Source organism: Vanessa atalanta, chromosome 13 (assembly GCF_905147765.1).
Source record: "Vanessa atalanta chromosome 13, ilVanAtal1.2, whole genome shotgun sequence".
In the NCBI taxonomy this organism is placed as follows: domain Eukaryota; kingdom Metazoa; phylum Arthropoda; class Insecta; order Lepidoptera; family Nymphalidae; genus Vanessa; species Vanessa atalanta.
Window position 1 is genome coordinate 8,261,970 of NC_061883.1, and position 27,881 is coordinate 8,289,850.

Here is a 27,881-nt window from a genome sequence, read left to right on the forward strand (position 1 = left end):
CTTATAAACTAATATTTGTTTGTACTACATTTCTTATACTTTTTTGGCAAATATATGCTGATAAGAAATGGAAGTTTTGTTAATTGTATTTAATTTTTGTATATAATTGATACTAAATGTAGTTATGTACCTTTCACAATAAAATGTATTTTTAATACACCTTTAAAAATGTTTCTTTAATTAATTTAATTAATTACATTAATATTAATTGGAAAAATAAGGAATAATTTTAATCAAACCTACTTCAGAAGTTGTTTCAGAATAATATATCAGAAGTGAAATAATTAAAACTGTGAGGGATGCTAATGATTTTGATTTTCTATATAAAAACATCACTAGGATAACCAAGCATAAATAGGAAGCTATTCTCATTGAGCAATTTATTAAAAGATCCCTTTGAATTTTAATATCTAAACATTTACCAATCCATAAGACATGATCGGGAGAGCAAGATGAGCAGCTGGATGGACCAGGACCTTCACATGATTTGCATGTCTTATCACACAATTTACAGGCAAATGTTCCTTCTTTGTTTATGCAATACTCATTACTCTTACAAATAGACAAATCCAAACATTCATTATTATCAACACATTTACCAGAGTTCATAGTCCAACCAGCAGCACATTTGACACAGGTTTCTACTCCATCACCCTGGCATCCATCACACGCTTTATGGCAAGGTTTGCAGGATTCGTTACTTGCATTGTAAAAATTATGGGAACATTCTTCACAATCAATGCCTGTAAATCCTCTTTTACAAATACAATGACCATCACCTTTACGTGTCCCTTCACCATCACATTTTCCATTTCCCCCACATATTTTGTTATTCTTAATATGCGGGCAAAGGGTACAGGATTCACCATAATGATTCGATGGACAACAGTATTGTAAATTTTCTATGCAAAGCCAAGTATATAAATCTAAATTATTTTGATATTCATGAAACCACCAATTTTCCAGGAGTGATTCTGCTTCCTCTGAGAGAGAATAACAATCGTCTTGATGATTTTTTAATTCAGAACATAAGTTTTCTTGAATTTCAACTAATCGCATTTCGCTTCGCGCATAAGACTTTAATTTAGCTTCCTCCCAAGCGGCATCGCCACCTTCGTGTTTACCTCGAGAGGTTTCTTCAAGCCAGTGACTAAAAGAATCAGTTACTACTTTACAACGCTGGCATTCATTAATTTTTTTTGAATGTAATATTCCTTTAGTATCTAAAGTTGAATGTGTTATACCAAAAGTGATAGTAGACATGCATATTAAAATTAATTTTAAAAGTGTAAAGTAGGCCATTGAACAAAACATTTCTGTCAAGTGTTAAACAATAATAGTTACTATATATAAGTTAAAAATGTTAATGAAAAATTAATAATTCGAAATAAATCTCATAAGAAATACTGATCAGGAATTGATAATAATTATTAAAGAGTTGTATGAGTACAACAGCTGTCAGTTAAGAATAAGAACTTTAGAATAGTGTAGACTGTAGACTAGAGTGAGCGCTCAAACCTCAGAGCCAAAAGCCTAACTGACTGACATTGACAGTTAACCAACCTTACTTTCCTCTCTTTATTTAATATCAAGATAAACATTTCATGTAATTCTTATTTATTTATTGAAAATAAAATAAACAACTTATTTACAATATAGAATTTCAATTGCTAATCTATTTCGTAGTATTTTAGTAAGTGTAGAATTACAACCAATTTATACCTTTCATTATTGAAACCAGTATTATCTGACCTATGACTTTTAATTATTTTTTTGTTACTTTATTTTTTAATTTCTTGCTAAAAACTGTATACCTATTTGATATCAAAAATGAGTTCTGCAAGAAGGAAGCATATCTAATTTGTCAGCTGTCATTTATTCAAATGTCAATTTTTTATACATCTAGTTATATATATGTAGTTCAATATTTGCTTTAGCAAAGCATGAAAACAGTTAAATTATTCACTAAATCAAAATAGCTAAAAAGTTTTAATATCGTTGTTAATTCGTAATTGAAATTTTTGGTAAAATATAATGCAGCTTTAAAAACCTTCGAATATATAAGACGGGTAATGTTTGAATAACCTATGAATCAAACTTCCATGCTTTATATATTACGTTGAAGAAGTAGAAATAACCATGGCAGAAAATATAAGGTAAACGTTTAGGTGTATAATTGAAATTAGGTATACAAAAATGCGTTTTAAAATGTTGAATATCGATGGTCTAGTAGATTAACACGCTAAATGTAGGTTTTGTGATGGTTCAGGAGAGCAGTTTTTGTGAATGTCATTTTAAACTTCAGAAACTCGACATTTTGAATGGGGTATGTGTACGCATTGTATTAGCTTTTACACGCTAATTTAAATGAAGATGACCTTTTCATTAAAAAAATGGATGGCACTTATTACTTTTGTTCAATTAAAATACATCATTATTATCACTTAACATTTATGGGAATAGTCTAATAAAAATTGTATGTATTTCATGCAATTTTCTATTAGCTCTGTATTGTGCACTGTTAACAGCTTTTGATTAATATATCTTTATTAATTGTCTACTTTTTTACCTTCCAAACTTCAGATTCAGAAAGGTTTGTAAGCATTTGAAATGCAATTTTTTTGTCTTTTGTCATCTTGTGGTTGGAATAGGCTATATTCCTACCTAAGTAGACAATTAAACTAATACCACAAAAATTGTTCATCCAACTTACTTGATAAGAATATCAAGTAAATATATTTTAAATAAAAATGTTTCTAAATAATGAAAAATAATAGAAACTCTTAGATCCATTATGAATGCTGAGTACTGGCAAAACACAATGACATAATGTTTTTATCATAATTGTAATTTTTGCAAAGGGTAATAACTGCTATTTACCTATTTGAGTCCACATACATACATGTCAGTTAAGACACTTTAAAATAAGATATAGGATATGATATTTAAATTGATAAGTGGAATGGAAAGAGCATAGACAGTACACATATCATTAAAATGATAAAATATATCATTTTTGCACTTAGTATGTTAGTTTCCTGGACCACATATATAGTTTGAATGTTTTCATTAGTGTTTTAAATATATTGAATGAATCATTTCTTTCAGATTGAAGTCCAAATATGACCTAAAAGACAACTATGAACCATCAGATTCTGAAAATGAATATTCTGCATCAGAAAAGCAAATAATGGACAAATTACGGAAAAGAAAACGGCAAGATTCTGACAGTGAAGATGAGGTATATGCATTTTCTGAATCAGATGAAGATGGGGAAGACAAAACTGATTTAGGGATAGCCGATAGCGATGTAGAGGGTCAAGAGAAATCAGATGATGACTTACCTGATTCTAAAGCTTGGGGTAAGAAAAAAAGATCTTATTATTCTACTGATTATGTGGATCAAGATTATGGAGGATTTGGTGATGATGAAGAAGATGCTCTGATGGAAGAGGAAGAAGCGAAAACCATACAAAAAAGATTAATTGAACAACTAGGAGAAGATGATTTTACACTAGATTTTTTTAATAAACAGGTGGCCAAAAATGATGAAAAAGAAACAACAATAAAAAGTGATATAAGTCTAATGTCAAAGAGACAAAAACTTCAACTACTTGAAAAAGAGAGTCCAGAATTTTTAGGTCTTATTGATGATTTTAAATCAAAGTTATCAGTTGCAAAAGATGACTTGCATCCTGTTTTAGAACTTGTAAAAGGTGGAAAGTTACCAAATTGCTCGGCTTCTAAATTTGTTAAAACAAATTATGATTTAATTTTGAATTACTGCACAAATATTAGTTTTTACTTATTATTAAAGAGTCAAAAAATTAATATTCAAAACCATCCAGTTATAAAAAGACTATATCAGTACAGACAAATGTTACAAAAAATGGAACCTATATACATTGAAGTAATAAAACCACAAATAGATAAAATATTGAATGCAGTTGAAAATAACTTAGTATTAAAGGTAATTAAAGAAAAAGATGAAACTAAAAAACGAAAGCCTCGGAAACAGTTGAACGAGTACCCAATCAAAAAACTTAAATTAATTAATGCTATTGAAAAAGATGATGCAGAAGATACTGGAGTATCTGATAATGACAATGATTATGAAGGAAGTGACTTCTTTGCAAATAATAATGAAAATGTAGACAAAAATGTTAGTCAATCTGAAGAAAGTGGTTTCTCTGATAATGATGAAATAGAAATTGATCAGAATAATCCACCATCATTACCAAAAGATCATCATCAGATTACAGAAGAAGTTGGAGATAAAAGAGAAATCACCTATCAGATTGCTAAGAATAAAGGTTTGACTCCATACCGAAAGAAAGAACAAAGAAATCCAAGAGTTAAACATAAGCTTAAATATAGGAAGGCTAAAATAAGGAGGAAGGGTGCAGTTAGGGAGCCAAGAACAGAAATATCTAAGTATGGTGGAGAGCCTTCTGGCATTAAAGCTAATGTTAAAAAGAGCATTAAAATAAAATAAAATTTGATTGATCTTTTATTATTCAAAAAATGTATGTAACTTTAACTTCATAATAAAATAACTAATTACAATATTGGTTCTTATTTCCTCAGTGTTGCCACCTGTAACAAAATAACAAATTTTAGGCACTGTTGTAGTAGCTCTTTCTTTGAGCATATATATATTTATGGTTATTATCAAAAGTTAAGAATGTACAAATATTAATAATTAAAACTTTGTTTCTGTAAACAAATTTAACTAATAATGAATTAACCATTCATGACTACCATAATTTCTGAACTGACAAGTTTCATTTTCACCTCATTTATAGTTAATTTTAAAAACTAATTTATTGTTCACATAAATGAGATTATAAAAGTCTCTCAGTTTTACTTACAACTTTAATACTTTATCTTTTCCTCCTGAAGCAACATATGATCCATCTGGAGACCAATCTACTGCATATACCTCATCAGCATGGCCTGGTAAATCTAATTCTAGTTTTTTAGTTTTCAAATTCCAAACTGCAAAATTTAAAAATTATTAATGTAAATGTTTTCTTTTTAATATAGTTAAATTAAATAAATGGGCCATCTGAAGGTATGGGGGTCTCCACCACCCATTGATATTTGTGCTGTAAGAAATATTAACAATTCCTTACATCAACAATGTAATGTCCCTTGTGCGTGTAGTTAAACTGGCCCACTCACTCTTCAAACCGGAACACAATACGTATTGCTATGTTCTGGTTGGTGTTTGGCGAAAGAATATCTGATGTGTGGATGGTACTAACCCAGACAGGCTTGCACAAAGTCACCTAGTAAATATAAAGACATGTATTACCTTTCAATGTTGAATCTGCACTGGAACTTAACAAAAGTCTAGAATCTGCAGACCATGCAACCATGTATACGGCTTGCACATGTCCTCTTAAAGTTGTTATAAATTTGCCAGTTGTTGATTCCCATAATTTAACAGATTTATCAAACGATGCTGAAGCAATAATTCTGAAAGTAATTTAATTAATATTTTTTTTAATGATATTTGTAAGTAATTTTTGAGCACCTTTCGGTTATTATTTGGAGATGAAATGAAAAACTTTAGAAAGGTCTCTGGGCTATCGGATTGTTTGTTGTTACACAAAGGCCTCAACAGTTTATGCAAATATTCTACTGAGAATCTTTTTTTCACACATTAACAAGCACTGATATCTCATTAGTATTATCTAAAACATGAAATTGTTAACCACATTACTGAACTGAGAGAACCTCGGCATTTACCTTGATAGCAAATTATCTTTTAAATTTAACATAGACCATATTGTTGCTAAGGCCTATCAAATGCATGGCTTTGTATTGAGGGTTAGTAAAAAATTCAAAAATTATTATACACACACTCTTGCATGAAATTTGGTTCATCAATCTAGTAGGTACAAATTAAATTTATTAATCATGTACAATATAAATTATTACTCTTGTCTTGTTATATTAGGACACTAAGTATAAAAAAGCATATTTATATTAAGCTCATTTTGATTTGCCCTGTACAGAAACTAAATATGACCAAAATAATTTCATGCATTATTTGTATTTAATGTTGATTTTCTAATTATTTTTTTAAATTCTGATTTTAACTATTACTAATTCTCTTACTGAGAAGCAAAAAGTCTTCTCATATGTACATTGATATTGGTAGAAACTTGATTGGTTTCTGTGATATTTTATTGATTTTTAATATTTCTATATTATGTATTTATTGACATAATTACTATCTATAATAAAATTACCTTGTGTCTGGAGAAAATTTAACATCATTAATGAGCTGCTGATGGCCAGTCATTCTAGCCAGAGGTCTTTTCTCTTTTTCAGGTAGCCACAGGAACAGTGTAAAATCATCAGAGCCAGACACAAGTCTCTCTTCACCTTTATGACATGTTTCTTCATATCTTTGCAGTGCACATTGTTGTAAAATGGTCCCTAGAAAACAATTGTTTTAAATTTTGCTAGTTAAGTTTCTAAAGTATTTTAAATTAAACACAACTAAGGTTAAACTTACTATCATTCGTAGAATCTAATCTATCTAGAATAGGATGAAAAGGACCCGTTCGAAGAACATAATCTGTACTCAGAGCTAGTGTATTAACCCAGTGGGCATGACCTTCTAAAGTTCTACATAGTATTCCATCATCAGCTCTCCAGACCTTATTATGAAATAAATAAAACATAGCAAATTAAATTCAATTTATATAATAATTATATAGTTAATCCGGCCCTGAGTTTTACTTTCACTTTTAATGTTAGAAAGTATTTTATCTTACCAGAATACAGTAATATAAATTTACCTTAATAGTTCTGTCTTGAGATGATGTATAAATGAGGCCTGTCCCTCCCCATTTTACACAAGTTACTGCTTTGGAATGTCCAGTCAGACTTAAAACTGTGTGCCCAGTTACAGTGTCCCATATTCTAACATCACCATCTTTTGATGAACTTGCCAATTTACGACATTCTGGGTTTCTGAAGTGAAAAACAAATTTATTTGTTGAGTAACAATTTCATATTATGAAAAATGTTATATATTTTATATTTCTTAAATAAATATAAATAATATAAGCCAAGTGTGAAAACAATTCATATAAGTTTTGTTTCTATTAAAATCTAAATAATAAAATTAGATCAACAATATAAATAAACCTGACTTAAATTACTTTGTTCAAAATTTACCTAATATAAGGTTCCCAAGTTAGTGCTGTAACCCATTGTTTATGTCCCATCATAGTCTTCCCAATTTGATTACCTGTTATTGGGTCCCACAGCATAATTCTACCTTGTTTACAAGCTGATGCAAGCTTGGAGCCATCCGGTGACCAACTTATGCAGAGTACCCAGTTGGTATGACCTATAATATTTTTTTATTATTATTACAGTAGCTAGGTACTTATTTAAATGTGGTATTTCTGTAAATCTAAACTGAGTTAATATATAAGATTATTCAGGATAAAAAATGATAATCATTGTGGATTGTAATTTAGATTTTATGACTGTGTCTGCCTCTTTTTAAGTGGAAATAGTTTTATTTCTTTAATACATAGTTGTCTTTTGTTGGTTATTTTTAAGTTTTTCTTTTCAGTACTGTGATAGAGTGTTAAATAATATTTTAATGGTGAGATAATTAAGACACAATTAATTAATTCAAATACAACCATGTCAAGCTCTGTGTACCTTTGCATACATGTAGTGGAGTTTGTGTATTTAAATCCCAAAATCTAACTGTAGTGTCACCAGAACCACTGGCTAAATTATTGCCTGATGGACTAAAACACGTTGATATAACTGCCTCTGCATGTCCAGGTATAGAACTAGAAATAATGTTATATTGATTAAAGGAAATCTGTTGAAAAAGTTTTATAATACAAGTATACTATTATTATTTGAATAAAAACCTTGTACAACGTGTTACTGGTCGAACTTTAAATACTGCTTGTTGTTGATATATAATATCTACAACTTCTTCAGAGTTTAATTTAGTAAGATCCAAGGCTTCGTGTAATGTTGATGTTATTTCAGTATCTTTGACGAAAAATAGAAATTGTTTATCTTCCTAAAATAATTAATATATTTTTCGGTTATTATTATTCAAAATATCCTTTACAATTAAACAATTTGTAAAACAAACCTCTTTTAGCAATGCATTGCAAATAAGTGTAAGTTGATCTTTATTTATGGTTAAAGGTAAATCCAATGGGCTGCCTGTTTCTTCTCCAGTATCTGATTTAAACCTAGCTTGCACACAGCTAGGCAAGTCATTGCTTATGTCCATTTTAAAATCTTATTTAAAATTATTTTTGTAAATATAACCTGCTTATTGCTTGCTTAAGTCAAAAACACATTGGAAATTTTGAAGACCTGTCAAGTGTCAAAAAACCACAGAATACAATGTACAAATAATTTGTAATAATGTGTAATCGGTATTTTATTAAAGATTGAAAAACACAAATTTAATTACTAATATTTCTGAATGTTATATCATAATTTATTAATTACTAATGATAAGTTATTATAATAAGTATTTTTTTTCTTAAAATTTGTGCTTATACATTTTATTTTAAGCGACGTATTTTTAATTGTTACAAAATGAAATATAGCAACATTTATTTATATGTCTGACGTCGGCTTATAACTTACGTGTTATGTTTATCGTTTTATTTATAAAACCATCTATTCCGCCAACTTAAAATGAAAATTCTATACATTTTATTTATTTTGTGGCATATTGCTTACTGCGATGAGCATACACATACATATAAGGATGGAGAACAAGTGGTACTATGGATGAACACCGTAGGCCCATACCACAATCGCCAAGAAACGTACGCATATTTTTCCCTTCCTTTCTGTGCGGGCACAAAAGTAACCATTGGTCATTACCATGAGACATTATCAGAAGCTCTTCAAGGCGTTGAATTAGAACTAAGTGGCTTAGACATTACCTTCAAAGATAATGTACCAGCGCAACAATTTTGTGCTATTGAACTCGACGAACAGTCCTTTAAAGCATTGGTGTATGCCGTTAAAAATCACTACTGGTACCAAATGTATGTCGATGACCTTCCAATATGGGGTATTGTTGGAGAAATAGATGGTGATAATCACTACATTTGGACCCACAAAAAATTCGATATTGGATATAATGGAAATAGGATTGTGGAAGTGAACCTCACAGCCGAAAATAAAGAACGACTAGTGCTTAATGCAAAAATTCCTTTCACTTATGAAGTTAATTGGAAGAAGAGCAACATTAGATTTGAAGACAGGTTTGATAAATATCTGGATCCTAACTTTTTTCAACACAGGATTCATTGGTTTAGTATCTTCAACAGTTTTATGATGGTTATATTTTTAGTAGGTCTCGTATCAATGATTCTTATGAGAACACTGCGTAAAGATTATGCAAGGTACTCAAAAGATGATGATCTTGATGACTTAGAAAAAGATTTAGGTGATGAGTATGGTTGGAAGCAGGTGCACGGAGATGTGTTTAGGCCTGTTCCACATTTGGCCTTATTTTCTGCCCTTGTGGGAGTTGGACATCAGCTTACTGTAGTGACATTAGCTGTTATTATTTTTACTATTTTTGGGGAGCTCTATACTGAAAGAGGTTCTTTGCTATCAACGGCTATTTTCATATATGCTGCTACTTCCCCTATCAATGGCTACTTTGGTGGGTCTTTGTATGCTAGAATGGGTGGAAGATTATGGATCAAACAGATGCTGCTCTCTGCATTTTTGTTACCTGTACTAGTATGTGGTACAGCTTTCTTTATAAATTTCATTGCTATGTACTACCATGCATCGAGAGCCATACCTTTTGGTAGTATGATTGCAGTAATGTCAATTTGCACTTTTGTGATCTTACCTCTCACCTTAGTTGGAACAGTCCTTGGACGTAATCTGGCAGGTCAGCCTGACTATCCTTGCCGCATCAATGCTGTCCCTAGACCAATTCCAGAAAAAAAATGGTTTATGGAACCTTTTATAATAATCATAATGGGTGGTATTTTACCCTTTGGTTCCATATTCATTGAGATGTACTTTATCTTCACATCATTTTGGGCATATAAAATTTATTATGTATATGGTTTCATGTTATTGGTCTTTTTAATTCTCATGATTGTGACTGTATGTGTAACAATTGTTTGTACTTACTTCCTGTTGAATGCAGAAGATTATCGCTGGCAATGGACAAGTTTTCTTTCGGCTGGTAGTACTGCACTGTATGTTTATCTGTATTCATTTTACTATTTCATATTTAAAACCAAAATGTATGGGCTATTTCAAACAACTTTCTACTTTGGCTACATGGCTTTGTTCAGTTTGACTTTGGGAATAATTTGTGGTACAGTTGGATATATAGGAACAAGTATATTTGTTAGAAAAATATATTCAACTGTTAAAATTGACTGAATATCAGAAACTATCAAAATTAATATTTATATTCTCATGTGGTTTTGTCAAAATGTGCTGCTAGGCTAAGTGGTGATAACCAACAAAAGGTTCAATGAAACCATTAATATATATTACAGCCATACTGTTTGAAGGCAAACACATTCCTTGGACATTTTTATTGTTTCCAAATGTAGTTTTTGGGACAATAAAAAAATGTTTTTCAATTAACAATTCTCTCTTAATTGTTGTGGTTATGAGTTATTTGAGATTAAAATAAATGTAAGCCTTGTTTTTTTTTCATTATTTCCTAGAATTACAACAAGAATTACAAATGCTATAAAGAAATATTAAGGAAAGACACTGTTTCATAAAGTTATCTTATTAATTGTTTTAGTTTGTTAATTTTCCATATTATGCCTTATACTACTCTATCATATAAGTTTGTAAATATAAAAGTTAATCAAATTCCTAATATAGAAATTTAGCCGTATGTATCGTGTTTATGGTGTTCATCTTTATCATTATTACATGCTTATAAAAGTCTAAAATCACTACCTAGAATGCTATTACTGTTCATTGCTAATTCAGTGTTGTTAAAGTTTTAGAATAATAATCCTAGGTATGTGATCATTTTGTAATTAATAACTAGAGTAATTTTACTTATGTAAATATTTACTAGAAATAGAGTTTGAACTCAAATCTTTATAATGCATTATTTTGTATTTAATTTGTGCGGTAAGATGGAAGAATCTATAGTTGTGTATGCCATCCAACATTAATGTATCTTATTGATTATTATCCCAAATAAAGTTGACATGTACATGAAATAAACCCAGTTTCATTAATATATTTAAATTATGATATCTAATTACGGATACAGTATGCTATGGTATCAGGAATTATTACAATGAGAAGAGCTTTTTTAATTATAATAGTCAGTTAATGGAAATATGTAATTAAAATTGCATGAAACTTATTTATTTAGAGTACTTGACTTTGTAACAATAATCTACTTGAAGCAATAACACTGAATTTAAAATTTAGGACATCATAGATCTAAATAAAAAATAATTGTATGTTGAATAGTATGCCATAACTAATTATATATAGGCATTAATCTACTGGGCCTTTACTAAATCAATGTTAAAATTAGAATTATATATCTTTTGGACATTTTTTGGATAAACACTTTTTTTTTTTAATTTGTTATTTATGCTTATTCATCACTTAACTCTTTTAATCAATCTTGAATGTTAGATTTAAAATGAATTAATAACTCAAACATAACTACATATTATATACCAGCAACTAGCCACAAGAAATTATTATAAAAAAAGTATATTAAGTGCTTATATAAAGTAAGCATGAATATGGATGATTCTGATTGTATTATTTATAGTATAATTGTTAAGCATATGTATTATGAATGTATGTATGTATTTTTAAAATGTATTAAACATTTATTTATTTTACCTGTTTCCCAATTGTTCTTCTGGCTACATTTTGGCTGCAAGAGATCATTATCTCTTCTTTTGCAAAACAGCCACCCGTTGTACAACCAAATATCGGCATTTGGTATTGTGCTTTATTTTAATTTTGTTAATTGAAGAATTGAATAAATAATTATCACACGATCAAGTTGATCGTAACAATACTTGAATTCTTATTTTTCTTCAAAGTTTTTAATCTTATTATTATTTAAAATTTGTTTAAGTTTATTGAAATATTAATGTAATAACAGTTTAATTTTATATTTACAAAGGATCTAAAAGTATGGGTGTCAAAATTCAAATAAGATTAAATTAAGATAATAAAATTAACTATATTTAACAATTATTTATCATCAGTTTCAACGAATGTTTCAACATCAACTGCTCCTTTTCTTGACTTTTTGCCTCCGGGAACCCTCGCGTTAAACGCTTCTGCTGTCCTTTTTCTTAACAAGCCAACATCTTCTGCCTCGTCGCTTTGATCAGCCCACTCCAACACTAAGCGTCTTCCGTAAAGATGAGTTGATTGGCAGAGAGCTTCAAATGCAGACTATAAAAAAAATTGTTTCATATTTAAAAGCTTAATAAAATTGTTTACAAACACAACTATCTCATCTTAAATCAATTAAACACAAAAAGACGGCTGATGTTTCGTACAATCATAACACCCTATCGTTTAGTATTACTTTTTTGTTTTATGTTGGTCTTTTAAATTATTACTAGACTGTTTTTATCTAGACTAAATTGTTTATTTTAATTGCAAATGCCCGACATTTATTACCTTTGCATCCGTTTTAGAATAGTAGTCGACAAAAGCGAATCCTCTATGTTGGTCAGATCCAACCGTTAGCTTTTTAGGGAGTCGCAATGTTTTAATTTCTCCGAACGCTCTGTAAGATAAATATAATAAAATTAAAAATATCTAACTAATGTAGTGCATGTTTTATTTCTTGTGTAAATTTTGACCTGCAATTAAGATAACAAAACTATGTTATGTTAATAATTATATCAGTAAAATAAAAATATTTATTCTTGATCTGTACAAGATATGATACTTTTAACGGAATTGATAAATTATAATGATAAAATCTTTTGAGTTAAACCGCAAGGTTATCCAATAATACTTTTAAATGTTATCAATACATTTATTTACACTATCAAGATATGATTATTCGTATAGTCTAATGAATTAACTACGATTACCTGAATATTTCATGTAATTCATTTCTGTTAGCTTGGAATGGCACGTTCCTAACGAGAATTTTTGTGCCATTTTGTACTGTGTCCTTAACACTTTTCTTAGATGACTTCACTTCCGTGCTGAAAAAAGGAACATTAAAAAAACCGGCCTCGAATGAAATAATTATTTTGTTGTTTGTCGCTGACAAAAATCGCGTATAATGAGAGAATAATATAAGTCACAAGTACCATCAGAAAATTTAATATTGCCTGCCTTGTCAGTCTAGTAATTGGCTTATAAGGTTGCTGATCCCGATTTCCTGGGCCGAACCCAGGGTCGAGCCCTAAAACTTATTAATTTTTTCTGCTAAGATCGAAGTTTGGTAGGATTACGCTCCTATGGATTGGATAACTTCTCTGTAGATGGCAATTTCAGTATGACCACTGTCAGCGACATAGAATGTATAATGTCGCATTAATTGTTTGTAATATAGACTTATTATGATTGCGATTATTTTATGATTTTGTGACAATTTGAAAATAAATTCATTATGTCGAAATGCTGTCTCATTTTGCACTATATCCACGTCCGCTCAAACTATGTTGACGACCTCCGTGGTCAAGTAGTGTGTACACCGGTTTTCATGGGTACGCCACTCCGAGGTCCCGGGCTCGATTCCCGGCCGATTCGATGTAAAAAAAGTTTATTAGTTTTCTATGTCTTGGGTCTGGGTGTTTGTGGTACCGTCGTTACTTCTGATTTTCCATAGCACAGGTGCTTTTACCTACTTACATTGGGATCAGAGAAATATATGTGATGTTGTCCAATATTTATTATTATTATATGTTATTATTATTATACTTTAATATTTTTTTAACCAAATATCCATATATACAATACAATAAACAATTTTCATCATTCTTTGAAAGGTAAAAACGAATAAATGACTTTACTATACTTACGTATTTCCTCTCTCGGATCGTTTCAGTTCCAAAGTTTTACCGTCAAGAGTTGAGCTTTGTAGTTCTTTCAAAGCTTTATTTGTATGTTCTTTTTTAATATATTGAATAAATCCGTAACCCATGGATAACAATTGTCCGGGATTTTTTGGGTCTTTCTTCTTGGCTATTGTAGCACCGTGAACTTTTCCGCAGCATGAGAAATGCTATAAAAATGTATTATATCGAATTAATTCACTGGTGGTGTTAATGAGTGAATGGACAAATGTTTTAAAACTGCATATGATAGACACTTCCTGGTAATCTAAAATTAATTAATTTTCATGGTATTTTAGCTTGGAACGATTTATTTAATACCAATAAGTTGACATACTCAAAATATGAAGGTGTTCGTTACTCTTTATCAGAAGTTTGTTATTAGATATTCAATGTATTTTTAATTTCTAAATAAATACGAATTTTCCAGAGGTGGCCCTAGAAGACCGATTTTAAGCGATTATTATTATGCTCAGCGTTGAAAAAAATCACCGTGAGGAAAGCTGGGTTGTAAACTTCAAACCTTCTTAAAAGGGACAGGACGCCTTTGCCAAGCAGTGAGATAATAACAGGCCGACACAAATATTAGGTCCTTACATTCGAAATTAGCGTTTTGTCGTACTGACTACTTTGTTTTTTTTTTTTATGTTAAGGGGCAAATGAGCCCACCTGAAGGAAAGTGATTACCACCGCCCATGGACACTTGCAAAACCAGGGGGGTATTTCAGGTTGATCTGAAATATCTCTTCTTTGGTTAAGAATTCCAAATTCAAATTTATAAATTCATATAGCTGGTACATTTGAGTTTTGAAAACAGTCATTCATTTAATTTTCTGCTCATTATTTTTTTCTTTGTCGTCGCTTATACAATGGAAAACATGAAATATCGGTATATTTACGAGTACGAGTTCTACCGTAGCACCAGTGCTGCAGAAACAGCTCGAATGATTAATTATGTGTACGGCGCTGGTGTTGCAAAAGATAGCGCGGTACGTTTTTGGTTTCAAAGTTTTCGTTCTGGAAATTTCGACCTTCAGAACCAATCCCGTGTACGGCTGGAGACCAAAGTGGAAAATGAAGAATTAAAGGCTATTGTGGAAGCGGATGATAACAAAGTACTGTAGAGACAGCTGCAGACTTCGGGGTAAGTGATAAAACTGTATAAATCCACTTGAAGCAAATCGGGATAGTAAAAAAACTTAAACGATAGGTACCTCATGAATTGGGTAAATCGAACTTGCAAACACGCGTCGACTGCTGTGTTATTTTGTTCACCAGACACAATAATGAAAGTATTTTAAATCGAATCATTACTTGTGATGAAAAGTGGATACTGTACGATAGTCGGAAGCGCTCGTCTCAATGGCTGAAACCTGGACACCCAGCCAAATCCTGCCCTAAACGAAAATTGATTAGCTTTCTAAAATCTGGCCAAACGATTACGGCAGATATGTATTGTCAGCAACTGCAAGCCATGAGGGAAGAACTAGCTACTAAACAACCGAGATTGGTCAATCGCTCTGCCACTGCTGCTTCACGACAATGCACACACTGCACAACAAACAACCACTAAGTGAGATGATCTACAATGGAATGTCTGCGACATCCACCATGCTCCCCGGCCCTTGCTCCAACAGATTATCATTATTTCCGAAATTTAGCTAACTTCTTACAAGGAATAAAATCAACTTCTATGCGGCAGTCCAAGCCGCCTTTTAAAAAGTTTATTATTCTCGCCCCCATGTTTTTTTAGTAAAGGGATTAATGAACTAACTAACTAACTTTTCACAAATAAATAACAAAATTTTATGCTGAATTATCATAGTTATTACTAACTAAAGCATATTTTAAAGAAGGTATGCAAAGTTTTGATTTTTATTTGGTAGAATATAGATAGAGAGATCTCTGAGCGTTAAATTATCCTATCAAAAAGAATATTAAATTAGTAATACTGACCGCTTTTAAATTATCTTCTGTGGTTTTGAAATTAAGATTTTTCACAAAAAGCGTCGTATCGTTCTCGGGTATTTCATCTTCGATGTTATTTTCATCGATACTATTTTCTTTAACATTCTCTTGTTTCACGCTTTTTTCTTTTTCTTCTGACGTTACCTTTTCGTTTCCGTCAATTCTACTACTACTCTTCTCTCGTACTATTTCGCTGTCGGTGACTTTTTCACTAAGTTCTTTTGATTTTTCAGCATTTTTAACAAATATATTTTCTGGTGCCCATTCCAAATAAAGAGGGGCTGACTTGAACTGAGAGTATGCTAACTTAGTAAAAGCCTTTTTAGCTTCAAATGGTTCTATAAAATCTACAAGCGCGGTGATACCGTGGTTCGGCATTACAAAGCGTGACAATTGACCATGTTTTACGAATAACGATTTAATTTCTTCTCTGTCGGTTCCCGCTGGTAGATTTTTCACTAATATACATGTTTTTGATCTTTTATTCGCTGGCTGAAAGACGTATTTGATTATTAAAAAAAAAATGCAAAATTAACAAAACACGGTGAGCAAAATTTGTAAGATCTTACTCTGTTAAAGGCGTCCAAATAAACACCATTGGATTCTAAGAACGCCCTAGTTTCGGCAACCAGTTGTGTCTCTCCTAGAGCGAGACGAACAGCCGCACTTGTATCTAAAAATTAATAAAGATTCATTTGACTGGTAGTAGAAAAAACTTTGAGGTCGCTATTACAAGATTATTTTAGTTCCATTTGTAAAAACTATAAATTGCACCTCAGAAGCTTCACTACAAGAATGTAACAAATACATAAAATTGATATTTTTAAGTCCTAAAATGTCAATAATATTGTTTAGCTTGTGGGTAATACAATACAAACTAGAAATATGTTAAATCATAAAAATCATGTTAAATCATCATCAGATTTAACATGATTTTATATTTTTTCAAGATTGATTAAAAGTACACCCAAAGAACTGTTACGCGTTTTTATCACATGCATGTAGGGCAATATATTGAATTATTATCGAGACTGTAACTATATAATTTCTTTATTTTTAAGTTAAGTATGACCTCCATAGTGAAGTCGGAACAAGGTTTCTTTAATCATAGTGAAGAAATTAGGCAGAATCGTTCACACTCACTTTTATTGCTATCGCTTAGCAACACCTCCTTAGTGGTATTGTAGTTGGCGGCGACCACGTCGGCGACGGCGTTGGCTCCCAGGAACAGCACGTTCCAGTTATGCGACGACTTTGCTTGCTGTTTCAATTTTTTTGCCTTCTTCTCTTTAAATGACAGCCCTTCTGCAAATTATCATTTATTATAATTACAATTAATTGAATTTCAATATTTAAATGTAATAAAGAAACAATTTTGATTTATTTCTAACAATTTTCATCACTTTATCCTTAATTAACGTGTGGTGGAATATGCTCCTAACCTTCTCATCAAAGGGAGAGGAGGCCTTAGCCCAGCAGTGGGAACTTTACAGGCTGTTAATGTAATGTAATGTATCCTTAAATTAAATTCATACTCAAATAAAAATACTTATAAATTTCCATAATATACCGTGACTACAAATCTTACAATAAATGTATAAATATTTGACGTCATAATGTTAATGAAATAATGGTTATAAGAATGAGGATAAATAAAGCACACTAAACATCTCTATCTGCTGCACAATTAACATTGTGCCGTTATTGAGCTCATTACTGTTATCAGTACTAACAAAGATTTTGAAAAAAACTATAATCCTAAATATGATAATATAGCTTAACTAAAGCTAAAGTAGATTGGTGATGAGTATACGGTATAATTAAAAAATGAAACGAGCGCAAGAGATCAACGGATTTACGTGCTGTTTATAATATTACTAAGTGGTTCGACATTGTAAAGGAAGTTCAATTTCATAGTTTTGATTTATTCCACATAATAGCTTGTTGGTTACAATATCGAGGTAGAGATTTTTATATATTATGTATATGATGAATCAATTCGAAGTAAGATTTTATAAAATATATATATGTCGACGGAAACCACGTCTTTATGAAAAACACGTATCCGCAAATGAACATTTTAATGATTGAAAACTTGATTATGAAATTAATAATATTCAGTGACTTCTGAGATGTTAAATTAGTCTGAAATATTTTACCGTCCATAAATAGGTTCTATATTGAGTGTTCCCCCACACAATTTTGTTATAAAAGTCCGAGCACCTGCCGGTATCGGGAGGCTTGTTCGAGCCGTCGAAGCGATCGGACCTGCTCAGCTTGGAATAAATCAAAGAAGAATATTTCCTGCATTTAATTTAATTTCGTACCTTCGAGGATGGATAGAAATCCAAACCAAGTCAATCGTGACGTTAGCAATGCTGACGTCACGATGTTTTTAAAAACAAGCTGAGACAAGCCACTTCGTCATATATAATCGGTGAACATATTTCGACATTCTTTGTATTAAAAGAAATTGTCTAGGTCTGATGGAACTCACCATCGTCCTCTTCATCGATTAGTTTTTCGGCTTTGGCCGGTAACAAATGTAGCATTCTTCCACAGAACGCCGTACCATCCAGCTCCGTGTATGCCTTTACAGCATGCTCAGGCATCACGAACGTGACCGTGGCGAAACCTTTGGGTTGACGGAGCACTGGATCTATAGGCATATTGACTTCTGTGAGTGGACCTGAAAAATAAATAAAAGGAGTTTATTTTTATGAAATAGGTAGATGAACTGGCAAATAGACCACCTTATCACCACCGCCAATAGACATTGGCGCAAGAAATTTTAATCATTACTTGCACCTCCAATGCGCCCCCAAGTTAACGTGGGCTCAATCACTCTTCCAACCGGTACATAACAATAGAAAGTATTGCTGCTTGGCGGTAGAATATATGAGTGGGTAGTACCTACCCAAACGGGCTTGCACGAAGCCCTACCAGCAAGATAATTGGTCCACAACATGTTGATGCATTATTATAATGGTATTGTGACATATTTTTAATTTTTATCTCTGTGATAAAATAAGTTTACGTTAAATACTAACCATATTTTTCAAACAAATTTGTTACTTCTTGTTCAGATACAACATACGGTAAATTCCTCACAAAAATGCTACCACTCTCGCCAATAGTTTCTTCATTGCCGTCTTTCTAGTATAAACAAATAAAAGAACTAATTAATAACTATAGAGCACTTGATGCGCTTTTAACAGCAACCACTTAATTCATTTGCACATCAATTTTGGATTTTCATTTGTTGTTACAGCAAGAGCCGAGCTGGGCTTGCGAATAGTAGACGTGGATCTTACCCGTGGACGATACTGAATGATACCTATTGTAATTATTTTAGTGGTCAAACAGTTGAATATTATTGCAGGTTGAAAACTGGCACGCTCAGTTTTCATACTGTTTAATAAAAATGTCAATATTTAGCCTGTAGAAGACGCTCATATTCATGCATATATCATTGAAGATTTTCAAAATCGATATGGAAACAATTTTGCCCAGGTCCGAACTAGCACTAGTTGACGTGTGCTATCCACTGACCCAACTCAGCTCTTGTGCATTCGACTATTTGTATCATGATCAATTAACAAATCAATATTTATCATTCGATTGCTTCTTTAATTTTTAAAATCTTCTACAACATATTTTTATTTATGTATGACTTAAATACTTCTTTCTTAAATAGGAAAGTTAACAAAGATACAATTTATTTATTTGCAAATTATACCACAGCTAAAAATGTTTATATATACCTCACGTTTTTCCTTTATGTTCTTTTGTTCCTCTTCCTCAGCGGCTTGCTTAGCTTTATCTTCATATTTATAAACATGTAGACGATGCTTACCTTAAATAATAGTATACATTTCTTGGTTAACTTGAACAGGTACAGTGGTTAAATGTTTAAAAAAAATGTAATGGACATTGCATGATTGCATAATGCAATTGTTTACATTATGATTAACAAATACAAAAGAGTTAGATGAGAAAGTGAGCTGCAAGAAAGAGAAGACATTAATACATTTTATCCATGACATAATAATTATGTTTATGTTTATGAATATGAGTTTCATTTCATTATGGTGAATTCAAACTTAACCGAAATACACCAGGTATTTCGGTTAAGTTTCTATAAAATTCTGTAGCATATAATATTAAAATTATCATACCTATAAAAAGTTTATCTTTATTAAGTGCTTTGTTAAATTCCTTTTCAGTCCTAAAGCCCACATAACAGAACCCAGCCACTTTCCTTCCTTTACCTAAAGGAAATCTTATCGAGTATGGCACTAGAGGCTTGAATAGTTCTTTGATATCTTTTTTTTTACACTTGAATGGTAAGCCTGTAACCTATAACAGAAAAAAGTTTTTATAAGATATTGACGGTGACCTATAAATAATATCACCTGTTTCTAGTGGGTGTGCTGGAAAACAGCAATCTTTTAAATTTACTCATTTTGTATGTGATCAAAGATTCAAATGGTATAAATAAATGAGTTTGAATTATTAGCAAATTATAAGTAGCATAAATATAAATAAACTATTTTAATTGATTTCATTAAGTGTTGCAGTACAATTAAATTATTGCTTTGCTACTTTAATACTTTGCTGAGCACATAATAAAATTTAAATTTGGAATAAGGGGGTAAGATCTTCAGACTGCACTTTGATTGGTCAGACCAATATGTATAGTATTTTTCGCCTGATTGACGCACATAGAAAATAAAAATCATTATATGCTTATATAAATGAGTGAATTGCCAAATCCAAAACTATGGGGAAAATACTCAAAAGAGTCTCTAACCCGATTTTGATGAAAAACAAAACTGCATTGTCATTGTCAATTTTTTGTTAGTTATCTCGTTAAACTTACTTTAACATGCAACAAAGGTCTATTTCTAATTTTTTTAGGCTTTTCTTCCTCTTCTTGTTTAGATTCTTTTATTTCTGTGTAACCATCAACTTTTTTCATTAGTACTTTCATATACTGAAACAAAAATGAAATATATATATATTATTCTAAAAAAATGACGACCAACTTAATGAAGGTATATTTGCTTGATAATGAGGGTGTTGTTCATATATATATATGTGTTTTCTATTAGGTTTGATATTTTGTTGGAAAATTATAATTTCATTTTGTTCTAATGAATAGAAATATTATTAACATACTGTTACTATAAAGACATATCTGATATATAGGTTGTTTTTTTGTAATTACCTCTAAATCACTTATATGTGTGTCTGCAATTTTTTTTTTATTAATGGTTACATTTTCTTTTTTGTCAGTTTCTTTAGTCTCTGCTTCTTTAACCGTTTTATCAGATTTCTCAGGGCTTTCATCTTCAACTCCACTATCTTCTTCCTCACTCCTGTTAGTTTCCTCTAATGCATCTTTTATCCAAGCAGTTTTCTCATTAACATGAGCTTCTATGAACTCTGTGAACAGTGGATCTCCTTTGTGCTGGTAAAAAGTACACATAGAAAGATTATTAAAATATCATGTTATTCTAAATAGGGTATTGTAAATGCAAATTAGCTGAGTAAAAGATTTTGAGATATTAGACATTATAAAAAGATAAATATATACAAAGCAAAGAGTCTTCTCAAGGTATTTACTACTATTATTCTCAACCAAATGTATTTGTGGTTTTTATCATTGCAATGAAAAAAAAAACCTTCATTAACTGTGATCCTAGTTAGTTATTGAATACTCAATATATAATTTATGAATATGATTATTTTTTAAATATTTGTAATAAATGAGCAATATAGACATATCTTCAAAATGGTAGACTGACTACCATACATTAGTATAATAATGGCAGACTATTGTTATGCAGTTGCATAGAAGATTTCATAGATTCCAGGAGCAAATTTCAGTTGTAGTTCTACCTAAACAGTTAAACCTATTGTTTTGAATTTGAGTACAATATATTATATGAAAACAATAATAATACCAATTTTAGAAGTTCTTTAATTTTGTTTTTGTTTTTTTCTGCTTTTGATATTTTATCCTTTTTTGGCTTCACATCTGGAATATCACTTTTGTGAAGTTTCTTATATGCTGTGCTGTCAGTTGCATATTTGCTCCATGCCCTCGGCTTTTTCTCATCGCCTAAATTTGCACAATCTTCAACATTTATCTTCATGCTGTTTACAAATGTACCATTGAAATGTTCTTTTGCCGCTGCAGCTTGTTCTTCTGTACGGTATCCCACAAAGCCAAAGTTCCTGAATTTGCCATCTTTAGTATATTTTAACTGCACATCAGTTACTTCCCCCTTTTCACCGAATATATCTCGTAGCTTTTCTACAGTAACCTTGGATAAAATTATTATAATAACGATTATTATTTCACCAGACTATTAAATTTTCGTAATAGTAAATTTATATACCTTGTTTGGTAAGTTCTTAACAATAAGTCGAGACATTTTCTAAAGCTTGAAGTTATCGACATAAATAACAAATAGTTTTAAATGCTTTCGAATATTTAAATTATTTTATAACGTGTATTATTATCAATACTATAGAACAACTAAACTAATTTGTATTGTAATAGAACAAGATTAACCTATTTGAAAATATATCGATAATCAAAACAATAACACGTGAACGATTTGACATTTGACAAATATGACATTGAAAGAATGATAGAATGTGAAGTTGACATAAAAGCAGGGCTATTTATATAATCATGTAGTACTTTGTGTTTATTCTTGTATAAATATATAAAAAATAATAAAATTAAACTGTACCTAGTTAACGGCTGTAATATAACATAACCTAATATTACAAAATAAAAGCTAAAAAAAAGGATAATTTAGAGAATTGAATTTGTTTTAAATGGATCTTCTTTAGGGTCTTTTATTAAAAACTCAATAAATAGAATGCGTCCAACTTAATTTTTTTTTATTTTGTGAAATTGCCTGTTTTCTTAAAAGAACTTAAATAACGTTTTGTAAAATAAATTCCTAAGTGTGATTCCGGCATTATAATATAGATCCCTTGTTGTCAAAAGGTTATATTAAATTGTGATGTTGGCAAAACTTATTTAATGTCACCGATTCATTTATGTCATTTGTGGAATGTCAACAAAATACATTAAAGTATTATCTTTTATTACATATTGATTTTTATTTTGGTGTTACACGTAATATATTTAAAAATTAGAAAGGATAATAGTTTTCAGTGTTAAAAATGTCGACGGCAATGACATTTGGGCAAAAACAATTTATACCAACACCGCCAGAAAAGGGCAGTTTTCCACTCGATCATGATGGTATTTGTAAGAAGAGTATGGTTAAGTATATGAACTGTATATTTAGTAATAACAGTAATAATTCTATGTGTCGAAACGAGGCCAAAGATTACCTCGCTTGTCGTATGGAACATAACCTAATGGCAAAGGAAGACTGGACTAAGCTTGGCTTTAAAGAAGGTGAATTGTAATAAAAGAAATGAAAAGATAATTTTATAATTAATATAGTTAAGTTTAGTTTTCAATTAAATGTTTTCAATACTATATTGCCTTTTCAGTATTCAATCTTTATTCATCATTAACACACACAAAAATAATTAAATTGGAATAGGTACCAATTTTTTTTCATAATCCTCTTAGTATTAATCTTTTCTTTAAACTATAATGACCACATTTTGGTTTATATAGTTTATTTTTATATATAACTATGAATATTGTATTGCTAAATTGTATTTGCATAATTAAAAATACAATATCATCATGTAACAGTATTCATTTATTAGAAATATTAGCACTACACACACAAAAATTACTGGTATTATAATTGTAAGGTTTATTAAAAAAAAAAAGTTCAAAATTATGCCATTTTAATGCAGTCTGAAAACTAGATCTTCATCATCATTATTATCATCATCAGACTGGATCTTGTCTTATCTTTATTAGAGAATTATTTATTAATAAATATAATAATGAGAGTTATCATTGACGTCTCTATCTTAATAAGAATAAAAGAGGAACTATAATTTTATTTTCAATATTACTCTAAAGAAATTTCCAAGTGATACTTGAAATTACTTGTGAGCTTTACTTCTTTATCTTGACATTATTCCATTATAAATTAAAATAAAATTAAGTTAATAATTCACCAATCCACGATATAATTTATAAAAATACATCATGTTCAATAAAACAAGAAACTTAATAAAAATTCTTTATTTGTTCTTAATTAATAAGCTTAAAAGTAACTTTTATGTTATTTTAAACAGCAGTTACAAATTATTGAGTAGCATTTATTTTAAAAAGGTTACAAATTTGTTTTTTTTTTTATTGCCAATGGCATATTTTTAATAAACGTAAATATCACAGTTATTATTAAATTATTTGTGACAAAGTTACTGAAAAAAAAAACATTCCTTGTCAATAATTAACATATGACGAGATGAGATGTATAAAAATGATCTAAAACAGAAATTGGCTTTTTTTCCATTTTAACAATACTTATGCTTAGAATATGCCTATTTCCTTAGCTAATTGCACAAGGTAATTAATATGATATAACACTATAGGATTATTATGGAAGAATACTATTATTATGTAGGTTTAAAATATTAATTGTCCATATTTATAGGACTTATAGACGATAGCATACAAAAATACTTAATTTCAATTTATTCTGTACATTAACTAACTATGAAAAGCACCATTTTCATTCTGAAGAGCTCCACTTGTTTCACTCATGCATTGGCAATCATTCAGTACACATGCTATGTATTTATTACTTAATATTCATGTAACTTTGCAAGTTCAAAAAGGTATTAATTACTTTACCAACATTTATGTATTGGTTAGTAGGTATTTTATAATATAACCTTTTGGTATATAGCTAAATAGGCAAAATAGACGAGCTATTTTATCAACAGAATGAAATTTGTTCTTGATTAAATATTCCATGTAATAATACAAATTCTATTAATGATTATAAAAGACAATTACAATATATTTCATATATATGGAATCAAAATATTTTTTTATATATTACTAATTTTTGAAAATGACTACATTAAATATTAACATTTATTATACTTTACTACTATAATTTACAAATTACGAGTATGTGAACCTCTAACCAGCATAGGAATAATTGTTTTTTTTACACAATTGTATATTAGTATGTAAGTGTTGCTATTTTACACTATAATCAAACATTATCACTATTAAGGCATACTTGTGGATTTTTATATTTTCATTACAACAATAAACATTTTTTGATTATCTATGTAGTTTAAGGAATTAATTACAAGATTTGTGATATATTTCAAGTTTTATATATGAAAATACACTTTTATATTACATAAATACTGACACTAACTGACAATACAATCTGTACAGAAGCTAAATAAATGGTGTTTTATACCTTACATTAACGAAAGAACTCGATCATGTTGAGATCAAAATGTACATACAACATTAAAATAAAAACAAAATGTCTCATTTCTAACATTACGCTAAGAGTTAAATGTACTTTACTTTATATACAAAATTTAATAATTTACTTACTAAGACGGGCAGTGCATCATTTGCGCAGTTTATTACAGTCTTATTTCAGACAATATCGATATGTACTTGTCAAATCAGACATATTATTATGCATAAATTATGTAAATTTATTTCATCTCTAATTTTAATTAGATTAATAAAGTGGCACACAATTCAGAAATAATAAATATACTATTTACAGTCTGAATTTAATATAATGAATAAAAATTAGAGCTAGGGAAGTGACATATGGCAGGATATTAATAGCATGTCTGGATGCGGCACTAGGAGAACGGAGCGTAGAGCCGGGAGCGGCGGGTGCACGGAACGGCGCTCTGCGGCCAGCGCGTTCAGTCGGACATGACATCCAGAATGGTGCAGAGGGGTACTGCCTTTCGTGCTCCACTCGCATTTGAAGATCGTTGAATTTCCAAAAACCTTTGCCTTTGAAGAAGTAGGTCTTACCTGTGAATGGAATTCATAAAGATTTTTATAAGCATTATTTATGCCAACGAGCACACCGCTTCGCGTTAAGTACGTAATAGTTATACGCATTTTCTTACAGAGTAAAGTTTAATTTGTTCTGGAATTAATAATGCCAATAAGTAATAATATTGGTAGTTTTGCTTGGGGTTTTTAAAGTTGGTTTGAAATGTTAGCTTACCATCTTTCCATTGGAACACACTGTCAATGTTGTAACCAACGCCTTTCCACATCGCCATATCCCGAGGGTAGTCTAATTCAACTCTTCCAATGTCTTCGTCAAACCTGTTAATTATTGAAAAATAAATGTTAGAAGAGTAGTAAGAGTAGTAAGCGTTAATGTAAGTGTTCGTGGTACGGATACAAAAATTAAACTTACTTCCAATACATTGAACCGCTATAGAAATATGTTTTGCCATTATGACCCCAAACCATGGCAGCATCCAACTTCTCTACACTCTCGGGTAGACCAAGTTGAACTAGGTTTTTAGGATATCCTTGTATTAAATATTGTGAATCAAACAAGTAGAGATGTTTGCCTAAAAATAGTTTTAACGTTAATAAATTATAAAAATAACTTTATTTAAAAAAAAATAAAGTACATTTCCATGTAACGTACCAACAAAGATAGCAATTTTACGATCTGGTCTTTCGTATACGGCATCAACGTGAGTAAGATTTCGAGGTAATCCTGACCACATTCTTGATATCTCAATCGGGTATCCCGGGTATCGACCATTTGCTCCTATCCTCCAATGGTACTGTAAAAATAATCCATGTATTAATAATGAATATATATAAATTGTTGGGCGAATTTCAAAAGAAGGTTATCCATCAACTTTAATTTTTAATTGTATAATGATTTTAGTCATCAATAAAAAACGATTATATATTCGGTATCATGTGAATTAGTAGAAAGTAAAATTTAAAAAAAGATCGATTTTATTATGTTTCGATTTACTCAAAGCGGTATATCCTCATTTGAGTATGTTTCAAGAAGAGTGACAGTGTTTAATGTAAAAACTACAACCATTTGAAGTTGAAAAAAAAACTATAAATACATGAAATCCATTAAATTAAATAAAATAATAAAATTTGAAATAATTACCCTATTTTTAAAAATGAAGAGCTCCCCACGTATTAGAGATACAGCATCGTAATTAGTGTCACATGTATCAGGTTTGTCTCTATCTGATGAGGTTGTCGGTCTTACGGTGGTTGTTTTGATGGTGGTTGTCTTAACAGTGGTTGGTTTCACGGGATAATAAGGTTTTTTCTTTGGGTAATCTTGACCAGAGTCAGTTGGGTAATTAGGTCTAGGATGAGTTGGATATTCAGGACGACCGTAGGGATAACGCGGGCGGTATGTAGTTGCATGTGTCGTAGTTTCAGTTGGACGAGGATAATGATTATGGTTAGTTCGCCGTGGATGCTCTTCAGTCGTATTATAATGTCGCCGATCTGGGTAATAAGGATTTCGCTCTGGATAATTCCTTTCAGGATAATGCGGCCTGTCTGGATAACTAGGTCTTTCGGGATAATATGTCGGATTTCTACTAGGTGCGCGTGGATAGGGAGTATAAGGACGATGGTTAGGGTGGCGTTCTGGGTGATGCTGGTGTATATAGGGTCGTCTCGTTGTTGTTGTGGTTGTAGTTGTTGTTGTTGTCGTTGTCGTTGGTGGAGTTTCCATCGGCCTATAATAAGGAATCTTCGCCCATGTTCTCTTTACTTTAGGACCTAAAATACAAAGGCCATGAACAAATATTCAGATTTTTGTATAATTAATTGAAGTAATAAAATATCAATGAAGCAATTCT

The 27,881-nt window shown here is 30.6% G+C and overlaps 7 protein-coding genes across 7 annotated transcripts in view; 3 read left to right on the forward strand and 4 right to left on the reverse strand.

Annotated features, from left to right (window-relative positions):
* Nucleotides 1-40: 40 nt before the first annotated feature.
* LOC125068248 (cysteine-rich with EGF-like domain protein 2-B) lies at nucleotides 41-1,505 on the reverse strand. Its single transcript, XM_047677335.1, has one exon. It carries the CDS (start codon nucleotides 1,312-1,314, stop codon nucleotides 205-207), a length of 1,110 nt encoding a protein of 369 aa, XP_047533291.1. The 5' UTR covers nucleotides 1,315-1,505; the 3' UTR covers nucleotides 41-204.
* A 390-nt stretch (nucleotides 1,506-1,895) lies between these two features.
* Nucleotides 1,896-4,560, forward strand: LOC125068504 (something about silencing protein 10). Its single transcript, XM_047677679.1, has 2 exons — nucleotides 1,896-2,156; nucleotides 3,109-4,560. Exons 1-2 carry the CDS (start codon nucleotides 2,140-2,142, stop codon nucleotides 4,493-4,495), a joined length of 1,404 nt encoding a protein of 467 aa, XP_047533635.1. The 5' UTR covers nucleotides 1,896-2,139; the 3' UTR covers nucleotides 4,496-4,560.
* LOC125068503 (notchless protein homolog 1) lies at nucleotides 4,488-8,361 on the reverse strand. Its single transcript, XM_047677678.1, has 10 exons — nucleotides 8,150-8,361; nucleotides 7,917-8,074; nucleotides 7,696-7,832; nucleotides 7,198-7,372; nucleotides 6,816-6,990; nucleotides 6,530-6,674; nucleotides 6,261-6,450; nucleotides 5,318-5,481; nucleotides 4,872-4,998; nucleotides 4,488-4,596 (listed from the first exon to the last, which is right to left on the reverse strand). Exons 1-10 carry the CDS (start codon nucleotides 8,291-8,293, stop codon nucleotides 4,584-4,586), a joined length of 1,428 nt encoding a protein of 475 aa, XP_047533634.1. The 5' UTR covers nucleotides 8,294-8,361; the 3' UTR covers nucleotides 4,488-4,583.
* A 282-nt stretch (nucleotides 8,362-8,643) lies between these two features.
* Nucleotides 8,644-12,073, forward strand: LOC125068501 (transmembrane 9 superfamily member 3). The gene has a single exon (XM_047677677.1). The coding sequence runs from the start codon at nucleotides 8,710-8,712 to the stop codon at nucleotides 10,435-10,437; it is 1,728 nt and encodes a 575-aa protein (XP_047533633.1). The 5' UTR covers nucleotides 8,644-8,709; the 3' UTR covers nucleotides 10,438-12,073.
* Nucleotides 12,074-12,227: 154 nt separating this feature from the next.
* LOC125068500 (probable RNA-binding protein 19) lies at nucleotides 12,228-22,643 on the reverse strand. Its single transcript, XM_047677676.1, has 15 exons — nucleotides 22,460-22,643; nucleotides 22,022-22,384; nucleotides 21,283-21,525; nucleotides 20,935-21,048; nucleotides 20,231-20,411; nucleotides 19,817-19,908; nucleotides 19,103-19,208; nucleotides 18,550-18,741; nucleotides 17,196-17,357; nucleotides 16,622-16,725; nucleotides 16,041-16,544; nucleotides 14,052-14,254; nucleotides 13,113-13,229; nucleotides 12,691-12,799; nucleotides 12,228-12,459 (listed from the first exon to the last, which is right to left on the reverse strand). The coding sequence occupies exons 1-15, from the start codon at nucleotides 22,493-22,495 to the stop codon at nucleotides 12,253-12,255; spliced, it is 2,733 nt and encodes a 910-aa protein (XP_047533632.1). The 5' UTR covers nucleotides 22,496-22,643; the 3' UTR covers nucleotides 12,228-12,252.
* Nucleotides 22,644-23,137: 494 nt separating this feature from the next.
* LOC125068371 (cytochrome c oxidase assembly protein COX19) lies at nucleotides 23,138-23,570 on the forward strand. The gene has a single exon (XM_047677471.1). The coding sequence runs from the start codon at nucleotides 23,262-23,264 to the stop codon at nucleotides 23,511-23,513; it is 252 nt and encodes an 83-aa protein (XP_047533427.1). The 5' UTR covers nucleotides 23,138-23,261; the 3' UTR covers nucleotides 23,514-23,570.
* Nucleotides 23,571-24,433: 863 nt separating this feature from the next.
* The window catches only part of LOC125068045 (matrix metalloproteinase-2-like), a 150,076-nt gene continuing 146,628 nt past the window's right edge, over nucleotides 24,434-27,881 (reverse strand). The window contains exons 8-12 of the mRNA XM_047677020.1: nucleotides 27,170-27,801; nucleotides 26,681-26,822; nucleotides 26,441-26,600; nucleotides 26,243-26,346; nucleotides 24,434-26,043 (exon numbers count right to left, since the gene is read on the reverse strand). Of these exons, the coding sequence (XP_047532976.1) occupies nucleotides 25,775-26,043; nucleotides 26,243-26,346; nucleotides 26,441-26,600; nucleotides 26,681-26,822; nucleotides 27,170-27,801 (1,307 nt within the window). The 3' untranslated portion in view covers nucleotides 24,434-25,774. The remainder of the gene's footprint in view (nucleotides 26,044-26,242; nucleotides 26,347-26,440; nucleotides 26,601-26,680; nucleotides 26,823-27,169; nucleotides 27,802-27,881) is intronic.